This window comes from Hermetia illucens, chromosome 2 (assembly GCF_905115235.1).
Source record: "Hermetia illucens chromosome 2, iHerIll2.2.curated.20191125, whole genome shotgun sequence".
In the NCBI taxonomy this organism is placed as follows: Eukaryota; Metazoa; Arthropoda; class Insecta; order Diptera; family Stratiomyidae; genus Hermetia; species Hermetia illucens.
Window position 1 is genome coordinate 7,375,735 of NC_051850.1, and position 14,055 is coordinate 7,389,789.

Genomic DNA, 14,055 nt, shown 5'->3' on the forward strand with positions numbered 1-14,055 from the left:
GCTGCGGAACTATGGCCAGACCATCAATTCGGTCCTCTACTGTGAGCAACTCGACCGTTTGAAGCAGGCGATTGACTAGAAGCGGCCAGGATTGGTCAATAGGAATGGTGTTCTGTTCCGCCAGGACAACGCTCGGCCTCACACATATTTGATGATCCGCCAGAAGCTACGGGAGCTCGGATGGGATGTCCTATCGCACCCACCGTATAGTTCGGACCTGGCACCAAGTGATTACCATCTCTTCCGGTCCATGGAAAACGCTCTTGGTTCTACTAAGTTGGCCTCTAAATGGCAAGTTTGCGGACTAAACGGCGCATATCTGACTTAAATCGGATAATTCTAAGTATGTTAAATAAAGCGTTAAAATTCGATCACAAATACGACATTACTTTTCCCCGAACCCAATATTTTCTTTAATTTCCTAAAAAAAATCTAAAGGACCTTTCTGAACTTAGCGGTTCGTAAATAGCCCATAGTTTACTTGATTGCATATAAGAGTACAATTCGCTCTACTCTGCCCTTTCACTTAAAGGACTTCTATAAGATTCGCGAGAGTGGAAAAGGCCATCTTATCTATGAGTTGATTCATGGTTTTTGAAATGCGATGGCCTTTTAAAAGATTTCGGACACAGTCGGCATTTATATGGCTTTTCTTCTGTAGCGTGGATTTTCTCGTGTTGATAACGTTCTGTTGGCCTTTCAAATTGTTTATGACAAAATCGACATCTAAGATAAGATGGATCGTCTTTGAGAGAATTTGGGATCATATCTCCGTGGTGTACTACAACATGCTGCCTTAAGGCAAAACTTGTTCTAAATTGTCCAAAACATAATTCACAAGACAATGTTGGTTCAGCCATTGTAAGGCCTCGTTTTTCAAGAATCTGCTGATTGTGTTGGTGTTCATGATACTTGAATTTACTTTTTGAGGGGAATTTATGATTGCAGGTGATACAAAAGTTTTTTGCATTGTCGAATTCAGGATTTTCAGAAAACACCATTTTCACTTGCTCTAGTTCTAGCGTCTTTGCTTTCAATTCCGTCTTTTTGACATCATTAGATAGCTTATGCGATTGCCTTTCGTGATACTTACGGCTAGCGTTCGCATTAAAAGATTTCGGACATAACGAACATCGATACGACTTTGGTTCTTTACCGTGTTTTTTCTCGTGTTCATAACGTTCTGTTGGCTTTACAAATTGTTTATGACAAAATCGACATTTAAGATAAGATGGATCGTCTTTGAGGGAATTTGGGATCATATCTCCGTGACGCATTACAACATGCTGCCTTAAGGCAAAACTTGTTCTAAATCGTTCAGAACATAATTCACAAGACAATTTTGGGTCAAACATTGTAAGGCCTCGTTTTTTAATCTGCATATTGTGTTGGCGTTTATGATATTTGAATTTACCTTTTGAGGAGAATTTATGATTGCAAGTGATACAAAAGTGTTTTGCATGATCGAAAACAGGATTTTCAGAAAACACCATTTGCACTCGCTCCAGTTCTAGCGTATTCGCTTTCAATTTATGCAAACGCAATTCGTGCTTCTTACGTTTCCAGCCCGTAGAGAAAGTATTCGGACATAACGAACATCGAAACGGCTTTTGTTCTTTACCGTGTTTTTTCTCGTGTTCATAACGTTCTGTTGGCCTTTCAAATTGTTTATGACAAAATCGACATCTAAGATAAGATGGGTCGTCTTTGAGGGAATTTGGGATCATATCTCCGTGGTGTACTACAACATGCTGTCTTAAGGCAAAACTTGTTCTAAATTGTCCAAAACATAATTCACAAGACAATGTCGGTTCAGCCATTGTAAGGCCTCGTTTTTCAAGAATCTGCTGATTGTGTTGGTGTTCATGATACTTGAATTTACTTTTTGAGGAGAATTTATGATTGCAGGTGATACAAAAGTTTTTTGCATTGTCGAATTCAGGATTTTCAGAAAACACCATTTTCACTCGCTCTCTTTCTAGCGTCTTCGTCTGCAATTCCGTCTTTTTGTCATCATTAGATAGCGTATGCCATTGCCTTTCGTGATTCTTACGTTTAAAGGTCGTACTGAAAGATTTCGGACATAACGAACATCGATACGACTTTGGTTCTGTAGCGTGGTTTTTCTCGTGTTCGTAACGTTCTGTTGGCTTTTCGAATTGTTTCTGACAAAATCGACATCTAAGATAAGATGGATCGTCTTTGAAAGAATTTGGGATCATATCTCCGTGACGCATTACAACATGCCGCCTTAAGGCAAAACTTGATCTATATCGTTCAGAACATAATTCACAAGGCAATGTTGGTTCAAACATTGTAAGGCCTCGTTTTTTAAGAATCTCCATATTGTGTTGGTGTTTATGATACTTCAATTTACCTTTTGAGGAGAATTTATGATTGCAAGTGATACAAAAGTGTTTTGCATTGTCGAATTCAGGATTTTCAGAAAACACCATTTTCACTCGCTCCAGTTCTAGCGTCTTCGCTTTCAATTTATGCAAACGCAATTCGTGCTTATTACGTTTCCAGTCCGTAGAGAAAGTATTCGGACATAACGAACATGGAAACGGCTTTTGTTCTTTACCGTGTTTTTTCTCGTGTTCATATCGTTCTGTTGGCTTTTCGAATTGTTTCCGACAAAATCGACATCTAAGATAAGATGGGTCGTCTTTGAGGGAATTCGGAATCATATCTCCGTGACGCATTACAACATGCTGCCTTAAGGCAAAACTTGATCTATATCGTTCAGAACATAATTCACAAGACAATGTTGGTTCAAACTTTGTAAGGCCTTGTTTTTTAAGAATCTGCATTTTGTGTTGCTGTTTATGATACTTGAATTTACCTTTTGAGGTGAATTTATGATTGCAAGTGATACAAAAGTTTTTTGCATGATCGAAATCAGGATTTTCAGAAAACACCATTTTCACTCGCTCCAGTTCCATTTCTAGCGTCTTTCTCTTCAATTTATGCAAATGCAATTCGTGCTTCTTACGTTTCCAGTCCGTAGAGAAAGTACTCGGACATAACGAACATCGAAACGGCTTTTGTTCTTTACCGTGTTTTTTCTCGTGTAAGTAACGCTCTGTTGGTTTTTCAAATTGGCTATGACAAAATCGGCAGTTAAGGTATGTTGGATCGTCTTGGAAGATCTTTGGAATTTTATCGCCATGATATGGTACAACGTGTAGCCTTAAAAAAGCTTTTGACGTGTATTTTCTAGTACAAAATTCGCATGGAACCGCCGATTTGGGTAAATCGCCTTGTCTTTTACGAATCAGCCTTCTATGTGCTTGTTTATGAGCCCTAAAGCTTATTTCCGAGGCAAATCCTCGACTGCATGTAATACAAAACCGTTTATCATTGTCAAATTTTGGATTTTCAGAAACTACAATTCTTCCGGGTTGCTTTATAATTTTCCATCCATTACGGAGCTTCAATCTACGGCTTTCAGATATATGACGCATTTTATGAAATGTGAACGCCGCTTTTGAGGTCATTTGACGATTGCATATGATACAAAAATTTCTTTCTTCGTCGAACTCAGGCTCCAAACCAAGTTCGGTTGAGGGTTTGCCTAACAGTTCTGCGTTATCTCCTTTCTCTGTTCCGCTTTCACCAAAAGTTGTTTTCTCATTTTTATTAGCGTCCTCTAACCGAGCACTATTCGTTTCGGAGCCTGCGCCTAGTTCATGAACTTGCACAAGTGATTGTGATTCCTTATCTTCGGCTTTTGAACTATTAAGGCCCTCCTTAATGTGAGTTTTTTCGTGCAAATAACACTTTGTTGGGTTTTCAAATTGATTATGGCAAAATCGACACTTCGCTTGTCCTGCTTCCAATTCCTTTACCGCCTTCGATTTTGCAACTTCTGAACTATGAACTTCAGAAGTTTGCTTTGGATCCAAACTATGCTCGCTGCTTACCATTGGAGAATCGTCAGAAAGACAATTAGAATCGACCGTATTGTCACAATCTGCTTCCATTTGATCCTCATCCTCATCCTGAGCGATGTAGTCACCATTCCCGATTGCTTCATAGCTTGGCGTATTGCATACTATAGGAAGAATTGCAATTGAATGATTTGTATTATTTATAAATATTCCATAAAATGTAAAATGATCAGCACCTGGATCTTGGATTACGTAGTCCCCAATATACACTTCATTCTTCACTGTAAATTCGTTCGGAAGATTCTTGTTACTGTCCTCATCCAAATGGGCGTTCTCTGTAATATTTTGAGGAACAGTGATGATGGACTTTGTTGAACTAGAATTTCCCGAAAATCTGTAACCATCGAATCCTGATGCGATGCTGTCTATTGTATCAACTGCAGTAAAAATAGTAAAAACCATTATTCACAATGTTATTCTTCGTAAGCTATACATTCACATTTATTGTTAAAAACAATTAGAGAATAAATTTGTGGCTTTATTTTCGCCAAAGTAGATAATCATCACAGTGTGAACTTAGAAGGCTTACTTTCATGGATTTTTTCCACTTAAAGTCAATCCTGCTTGCCATAAAATGTAACAAGTCGGGAAACCGGAAGCTTGACGCTTCAGGTATAAAAGGTTTTGTGTTTCCCTATGTGAGGAGCTTAACGTAGTTCTCCATTGGTTACTGCCATTGCCAGAACTCAGCGATTTAAAAATCTCGGTGGTCAAAGGGTAGTATAGGTTCCGGGGGCGAAACGTGGATTGGTACCCACGATGGAGCATAAAACCTGGGAAATGCCTGCTGAACCAACACCAACAGCTCTACTACCAAACCCTATCTCCACCTCCACGTGGTGACCGCTAGGAGCTCTTTCTTGACGAAAAGCTGCAGACGGAGAAGGATGAAGGCGAGTCTCCCGCGCCTAAAAACGGGACAAATTGTACCAACTGGTCCTCCAGGTTGGGGGTTGGGTAGGGCGGACAACCCTACACGGAAAACAACATGTTACGAAGCCACAACAGGAGCCTCGGATAGGACGGATTTTAAAACGACGGACCCGGCAAAGACAAAGGAACAACGATTTGCGCATTTTCTCATGGAACGTGCGCTCCCTGTACAGAGATGAAGCTGATAAGCAGCTAGCCGATACCCTGTCCCAATATAGGGCTGATGTAACAGCGTTGCAAGAGATGCGATGGACAGGGACCGGTTTCCTGGAGAAGAGCCACTACACCATATATTATAGCGGTCATCCAGTAAACCATGTGCTCGGAGTAGGTTTCTTAGTCAGCCAAAAAATGAAACCTGCTGTTATCGGCTTTGAAAGCATAAGCGAACGGCTATGCACTCTGCGCTTGCGAGGCAAGTTTAGAAATATAAGCCTCATAAACGTTCACGCCCCTACAGAGGAGACTGCAGAGTCGGAGAAGGATACCTTCTACGAGGCAGTAGAAAGAACCCTCGAAGCCTGTCCCAGATATGATATCAAAATCATACTTGGGGATTTTAACAGCCAAGTAGGGCAGGAGCCCGTATTCAGGCGATACGTTGGCTCCCATAGCTTACACGAAAAAACAAATGATAACGGACTGCGGACTATTCAATTAGCAGGGTCACACGAAATGGTTGTTGGAAGTACCTGGTTTGCGCGGAAAGCGGTCCACAAACATACGTGGGCCTCTCCAGACGGGACTACTTTCAACCAAATTGACGACGTGTTGATCGAACGCCGCCACCTCTCAGACTTGATGAATGTCAGAACATATAGGGGGGCCAATATAGACTCGGATCACTATCTCGTTGGCATGGTGCTCCGAGCTCGAATAACAATACCACCTAGAATCCCCTCTGACAATCAGGTGAGAGTGAACACTGAAGCCATCCACAACACAACCCTCCGCGACACCTATAAGAGGGAAATGGATGCTGCAATAACCGCAGTCAATAGAGGACCTGGAGATGAAGCATCAACTAATGATCTTCACAACCACCTGAAGAACGTTATCATGGCCACAAATATACTTGGCCCCAGCCGCAAAAGGAGTCGGAACGGCTGGTTTGACGATGAATGTAAGCTAGCAACGGAACGGAAGAATGCCGCATACCGAGTAATGTTGCATTCTCAAAGAACGCGGGCACGCGCAGAGACTTATCACGAACTCCGTCGAGCGGAGAAGCGACTTCACAGATGGAAAAAGGAAGCCTGGGAGAACCAACAAGTCTGTGAACTAGAAAAGTACAGGGAGCAACCGCACCAGGCGCGCAAGTTTTACCAACAAGTCAGCAGGATGAAGCCTTATGCACCTCGATGCTCATCCTGTCGAGACAAAGAGGGAAATCTGATTTCCGACAGAATGGGCATATTAGAGCGATGGGTTGAGTACTTTGATGAGCTACTGAACAACCAGAATATCGGCGAGTTGGAGGTCCCGCCAACTGAAGACGACGGACAAATACTGCCACCACCAAGTTTAGGAGAAACAGTCCGTGCAATTCATCGGCTAAAAAACATAAGTCGCCAGGAGCCGATGGAATTACACCCGAATTGGTTAAATATGGAGGCGACCAGTTACACCAAGTGGTTCATCAACTTGTGCTCAAGGTATGGGACAGTGAATCAATGCCTGACGATTGGCAACGAGGCATAATCTGTCTCATACATAAAAAGGGAGATATCACACAGTGCAGCAATTATAGAGGTATCACGTTGCTGAGTACCATCTATAAGATATTCTCCACTATCTTGCTAGGCCGGATAGCCCCATACGCCCAGAACATCATTGACCCATACCAAAGAGGCTTCACTCCAGGCAAATCAGCAACAGATCAGACTTTCTCTCTGCGGCAGGCGATGGAAAAACTGTTGGAATATGGACAACAGTTGCACCATCTGTTCATCGACTTTAAAGCCGCCTATGATAGCATAGCCAGCGTAAAACTGTACACGGCCGTGAGAGAATTCGATATCCCGACGAAATTAATAAGACTGACTAGGCTGACCCTGACCAATGTGCGAGGCCAGATAAAAGCAGCAGGATCACTCTCAAGACCATTCGACATCAACAACGGTCTACGACAAGGGGATGCGCTATCATGCGTCCTCTTTAACCTGGCCCTCGAGAAAGTGATCTGTGATGCTGAGGTGAATGCAAGAGGTACGATCCTCTTCAAGTCCACCCAACTACTGGCCTATGCTGACGATATCGACATCATGGGAAGAACCACCCGAGACGTACAAACTGCCTTCATCCAGATCGAGCAGGCGGCACTATGGCGAGATCTTGGGCTGCACATCAATGAAGGCAAGACAAAATAGATGGTGGCAACGTCAGCACCGAAGACGAATCAACCAACAACATCACTGCACTGGTCAAACAGGAAGAATAAAGATAGGAGAATACAACTTTGAGACCGTTGACAATTTCTCCTATCTAGGGTCGAAAGTCACAACCGATAACAACTACGATGATGAAATCCGCGCACGGTTGTTGTCAGCCAACAGAGCCTATTTCAGCTTACAAAGACTGTCCCCCTCGAAACGTCTCACCATAGGATCAAAGCTCTTACTGTACAAGACTATGATCTTGCCAGTCCTCATGTATTCCTCGGAAACTTGGGTTCTTAGCAAGAAAAATTGCAAACTCTTGGCCGCGTTCGAGAGAAGAATCCTCCGAAGAATGTTTGGCCCCCTACTTGAGGATGGATGATTCCGTAGCCTACACAATAACGAAATCTATGAGCGATACCATGACCGTCCGGTTGTGGATAAAATCCGGCTCAATAGGTTACGGTGGGCGGGTCACTTAATCCGTATGGATGAAGATGATCCCACCCGGAAAGTCTATAATGGCAATATCTATGGTAGGAAAAGAAGACGAGGCAGACTCTGCCTAAGATGGAGCGATGGCGTGGGCCAGGACGCCAGACAGCTGTTAGGGATATTGAATTGGTGGACCTCGGCGCAAAACCGGGATGTCTGGAGTTCCTTATTAAGGCAGGCCTAGACCGGATACCGGTTGTTGCGCCGTTGATGATGATGATTACTGCCATTGCCAGAACTCAGCGATTTAAATGTCTCGAGTCAACGCTATCAGCCAATGGAGAACTGCGTAATGAAATTGTTTCACGCATTAATGCAACCTGGATGAAGTGGGATTCCCCAACTGATGTTCTTTGTGATCGACGTATCAGCGCACGTCCCAAATCTAAAATTTACTGCAATGTCGCCTGTCTGCCGCTCTCTATAGTTCTGAGTGTTGGCCGACCATAAAAGACAATGAACGGCGTCTTGCGGTAATGGGGACGAAGATGTTGTATTGCACTGGTAGCGTGACACGTTTCGATTACGTCTGAAATGAGAATATCCGCGATCGATATGGGTTTGCATCGATCGTGGAAAAACTGCAAGAGAGGCGTTTTCGATGGTGTGGTCACGTAATTCACGCTAACGAAAATTCAACAAAAGGTATTGATCAGAACATCGAAAGCAATGGTAAGCAACCAAAAAGCCGGCCAAAACAATGGTGGCTTGATACGCTGGATGGGGATTTAAAGGTATCGCGATTATATCCTGATCAGGCATTTGATAAAATAAAATGACGAAACCGATCATCACGAGCCGACCCCGCTTGTGAACTGAAGGCTGAAGAAAAAGAAAAAGATCTGAGGAGCGACGAGTGCGCGACAGCTCCGTGTAATATTGCTAAAAATTCCATTGCCCTCTATTTTCTAGAAAGCGATTTAAATAAATCATTTGATGGAAAGCCCTGTGTTGATAATGGTCAACCTCATACGCTTCACGCTCTCAGTTTAATATTATTAGCGAATGAAAACAATTTAACCAACATCAAATATAAAAAAGGGCTAGGGAGAATTAGATTCTTCTTGAATGGAATTTTAATATTTCACTCGAATTTCAATTATTCTCGTTAATTAAGACGTCACCATCTTATTAGTATGGCTTAGAATGCTGTTAATTAGCACGAAATTGATAAGTTTGAACTGCTATAACTTTCCCACTAATAGTTGGATTTTCATGAAACTTGGCATGTGTATGCACGAGACTGTCCTCTATGCCGGTGCAAAATTTAGTACGCTTAGGATGAACTTAAGGGAGCTTTTTAGTCAATTTCTAAAAGTTGATAATATACTATTAGTAAATTTATTTGAGCAGATATCGGAATGGGACATATTTTGAGGCCTAGATTTCATCTAGGCGCACCACCCTGTTTTTTTTTCGGATTTTTAGGTTGGGTAGTTTCCGAAAATGAGTCCTGTCTCACTTCAAGTGCGTACATTTTGACTCCCTACTCACCCACTTTGCAATTTATGCCAAAACTAATGTCAGTTTCAGAAAGTACCTTTCATTTGATACCCTACACAACTATATCCGGTGAAAAAAATTTTTGAATCCCCCCTTTGCATGTATGGGGAGCCCCCCTTTAAACTCCACCTAAATTTATGCCACTCACTGTATGCGTGGGATTTCATAGTTCCCATCTGTCCACCGAATTTCGTTCGGATCGGTTTAGCCGTTTTGGAGAAAAATGCGTGTGACAGACAGACAGACAGACATTGAATCGATTTTAGTAAGGTTTTGTTTTACACAAAACCCTGCAAATTTCGAGACTCTACTACTCTTCCGAAAAGTCGACAATGCCTCGAAAATGGACTGACCTCACGACTATGACCTTTGGTCATCGAAAACAGACTAAGGTTGACTGTGTTCCTCGAGGGTCAATTAAAAGCCCGCTTTATCCAACTCGAACGAAAAATCGAACCATAGAATCCGGACATTCTTGGACTAAGCGAAGTGAGATTGCTGGTGTCAGGAGAGTACCTCTCTCGCTTTTATAACACTAATGGCAATGCGCTTTTGTACTCTTGAAAGCCGAGTGTTAGCAGATGCGAATTCGATGTCGGATTGCTTCTGGCGTCTACCGCAACCTGAGAGGCCGTCTCTGATAGGGACCGTGGCTGCAAGATTACGGGGTAAAGGGAGGGTGATCACTATGAGTAATTACATAAAGTTCAGGAGAGGCTTCTTAAAGGTGACATTGTGATCGTGATGGGCGATCTGAATGCCAAGGTGGGCTCTGACAACACCTTACTCGGACATGTGTTGGGAAAACATGCTCTTGGCAACCGCAACGATAATGCTGAGGAGTTTTTGTTCAAGAGCACAGAGCTTGCCATAAGGTGGTCAGTTGGATTTCAACTGACTGATATGTACGAGGAGTCAGGTTGATCAATTTGCGATCAGCAGTAAATTGTCCGGATAGCTGATTGGTTAGGGCAAAAGGCTTGTCGTACGGAACTGGCAGTCGAATTTGTTTTGTGATTTGACGGCGGATACCAGCTGTGAATTAATACCCGAGTCAAATCAGGGTAATAATCTCGGGCAAACGCAATGCTGACCACATTTCCTCTTATAGAGTACTGTAATCCTGTAGTGTACCGTTACGGTCTTGAATGAAGTACTCTAACACACTTCAAGGCCATGATCTAATTGAATTGTTGCGTCAATGATTATTATTAGTCGATTTATTAGCTGTCTCCTTCGAAAAAGGATCGCCTTTTGATGGTCACTTAGCTTGCGTGTTCCGTCCACCGCTTCTCGCGGAGTTAGAGTGCTGTGATCACCCGAGCTTAATGTCGACCGCTTATATGATCCACAGAGGGAGAGCTATCTTGCCGATCGGACTGCAGAGAATATCGATGTGCATTGGGCCGCCATCAAGAATGCTCTTTACTCGGGTGCTACAAAAATCGTGGACCATATCCTAAAGAGGCGTCATAAGATCTGGTTAACTGTGGAATCGTAGAAGTGGATCGATGATCGCGGAGGATTGAAGGCTGTATTAATTGCTGTGGGTATTAGCAGACTTGACGATTTGATACCGTGCGAAATCCAAGATCCAAGATGATAGAAGGGAATTTGTTATTGCCCTGGTTAGGGAAGCGGAAGATACCGCAGAACGCAATGATTTCAAAAGTACAGGGTGCGGCAGCATAACTTCCTTTTTTCAAAACTCAATAAAAACTATTGTATGCATCGGAAAATATTTATTTATTTTTTATAATGTAGGTACATGTCTAAAGTTTTTATTTACATTGTTTTGAAGATCAAATCTGTTAGGTGACGTCCCTCATTCTCCATACATTGCGTAAACCGATTTCTGGCGTTTGTCATGACTCTTGTTAGCATAGCAGGTGTTATGTTGGCAATTTCTTCTTGGATGTTGGTCTTCAAATCTTGTAGGGTTCTTGGACGGTTCACATAAACACGGGATTTCAAAAAACCCCATAGAAAAAAATCACAAGGGGACAGATCGGGAGAGGGTGCCGGCCATTCCAAATCGCCTCTAATTGAGATAAGGCGCTCTGGAGAGTGTTCCCTTAAAACAGCCATCGATGCTCTTAAAGTGTGTGCTGTTGCACCGTCTTGTTGGAACCAAGTGTCCCCCAAATCCAAATTTTCTAGCCGTGGGAAAAAAAATTCTGTAGCATGTTTACATACCGGTCAGAATTCACTGTCACTGTAACCTCATTTTCCTCAAAAAACCAGGGACCAATAATTCCAGCTGAGGAAATTGCACACCACACTGTGACTTTGGGTGAATGCAAAGGCTTTTGATGCAATTCTCGAGGGTTGGTGTCAGCCCAGTAGCGCATGTTTTGTTTGTTAACCGACCCACACAAATGAAAATGGGCTTCATTGCTAAAAAAAATAATATCACCCTCGGGAACGACATCAAGAAGAAGCTCACACGCCTTCATCCGAGAATTGAAGTCACGTTCTGAAAGTTCCTACACTATCGCCATCTTATAGGGATGAAAATGAAGATCATCACGAAGAATTCTTCTCACAGAACGATCGGATAGTCCAAGAGCAGATGCGTGTTTGCGCGCAGAACGCCGCGGCGATCGCAACATTGACGCTCTCACTGCTTCAATGTTCTCAGGTGATCTAACGGGCCGAGGGACTCCAGTTCTTCCTTTTGTCGCACTTGCAGTTTGTCTGAATGTAGTGACCCAGTAGTAACAATTGATTTGCGGTCTGGGACGGGAGCCAACGGGGCTAAATTAAAGCGATTCCGAAATGCACGCTGTGTTGCAATAACCGAACATCCGCTTAAAAAGTAAACCTTAACGGCAAAGGCACGCTCCTCACTATTCCAGCGCATGATGGCGACTGAACCGTGTCGGGACAAAACATTACAGTATCCCCTCTTGAACGAGACCACTAGCGCTCCGCTATGACATCCACTAACTGAGTGGCGCGCATTTTAAAAAAGGAAATTATGCTGCCGCACTCTGTATATACTGCATCATGAATCTGCTTGCATGCGGTCGCAAACCTTTCCATTCCATCCACAATGAAGAAAAGCTGAACAGGTAAAAATAACACTTCACCAGGGTTCTTATTGTATCACATCCAGTGAGGTTTTTTCTATTCTGGATGAAATGGCTATTCACCGTAACATGCGGATATGGAATATTCCTCCAAGCAAAAGAGAATTCATTTTAGCCATCGATGCACTCAAACGGAGTGGAGCCTGTGGCCTCGACGATCTCCCTCGACGAGTTATTTATCGCTGATTGTCCAGTTTCTGCAGACTTACTACTGCATCCGGGACCTTTCCAGAGAGTGGATGATTGTTGATTCCAAAGAAAGGTATCCGGACAACGCATTAACAGTGCTAAATCCGTTTTCGCTGCGCTGTCGAAAATCTGGAAATGCAGTTATCTCAAAACCAAAGTCAAGTTGACACTGTTCTATTCTAATGTTGTGTTCCTATTTGGCAGTATCACAAAGCGGCCTCTGCAACCCTCATGGTTACCAAGCCGGGTAAGCGGTACATCAACCGAGATACTTGGCTTTGGAATGATGATGTTGAAATGAAGGTCCGTGAAAAGAAACGCCTCTACCACAAATTTCTCGACGATAAAACACTTGCTAATTGGCAAATTTATAAAAATGCCAACCGGGAAGCAAAGAAAGCGGTCGCTGTCACCCGAGCGAACCATTTCAAAAATCTTTACGATAAACTGGACACTCGGGATGGCGAGAGAGATCTGTATCGACTTGCTAAAAGCCGTGATGAACGCACACAGGATATCGAACACTTCTGTTGTGTTAATGACAAGAACGGTACTTTGCTTACCAACCGTCGAGCCGCAACGGATAGATGGCCAGAATACTTCGAGCAGATTTCAACTGAAGAATTTGCTCATCCTCCACTTCCACAATCATTGCCGACATTTGGAGCAGTTCCCACAGTCAGCGCAACCAAAGTCGAGGAGGCAATAAAACAAATGAAATCGGGGAAAGTAACAGGACCTGACGACATCGCATCTGAGCTCTGGAAAGCGAAGAGCTGGGACCCAACACTGTGGCTCAGTGAATTCTTTAACCGGGTTATTCAGGAAGGAAGAACACCATCTGACTGGCAAGAAGGTACCACTGTTCCAATATGGAAAAAGAAAAGCAGCCCAGCAGAATGTTCAAATTACCGTCCGATCCGGTTACTTTCCCATACCATGAAGATTTTTGAACGCATTCTTGACAACCGTATTCGCGAAATCGTTGAAATAACCGTGAATCAAGCCGGATTTGTCAAGAACTGCGGAACTACTGAGGCAATACACGCTGCAAGGTTACTCATGGAGAAACACCGTGAGAAGCATCGCCCTCTTCACATTGCCTTTCTGGATCTAGAGAAAGCGTTTGACCGTGTGCCACACGAACTCATCTGGTATGCTTTACGACAATACTTCGTGCCAGAAGAACTCGTGCGGTGGGTTCAATTGCTCTACCACGATCCGAAAAGTAAAGTTCGAAGTATGGCGGGTGTATCAAAACCGCTTCGTGTCTCTGTTGGTGTTCATCAAGGAAGTGCCCTCTCACCACTCCTCTTTGTCCTTGTTATGGACACCGTCACACGGGATGTCCAACGTCCAGCGCCCTACACACTGCTTTATGCAGATGATGTTTTCCTAGCATCTGATAGCAAAAATGATCTCGAGCAACTTGTTCAAAAATGGAATGATCGCCTCATGCAACACGATCTCAGATTGAATTTAAACAAAACTGAATTTTTGACGACCGATCCC

At 43.2% G+C, this 14,055-nt stretch overlaps 1 protein-coding gene across 1 annotated transcript in view; it reads right to left on the bottom strand.

Moving 5' to 3' along the window:
• Positions 1-315: 315 nt before the first annotated feature.
• Positions 316-14,055, bottom strand: part of LOC119649077 (zinc finger protein 208-like) — a 30,439-nt gene continuing 16,699 nt past the window's right edge. Inside the window, exons 2-3 of the mRNA XM_038051072.1 lie at positions 4,130-4,330; positions 316-4,057 (exon numbers count right to left, since the gene is read on the bottom strand). Of these exons, the coding sequence (XP_037907000.1) occupies positions 570-4,057; positions 4,130-4,330 (3,689 nt within the window). The 3' untranslated portion in view covers positions 316-569. The remainder of the gene's footprint in view (positions 4,058-4,129; positions 4,331-14,055) is intronic.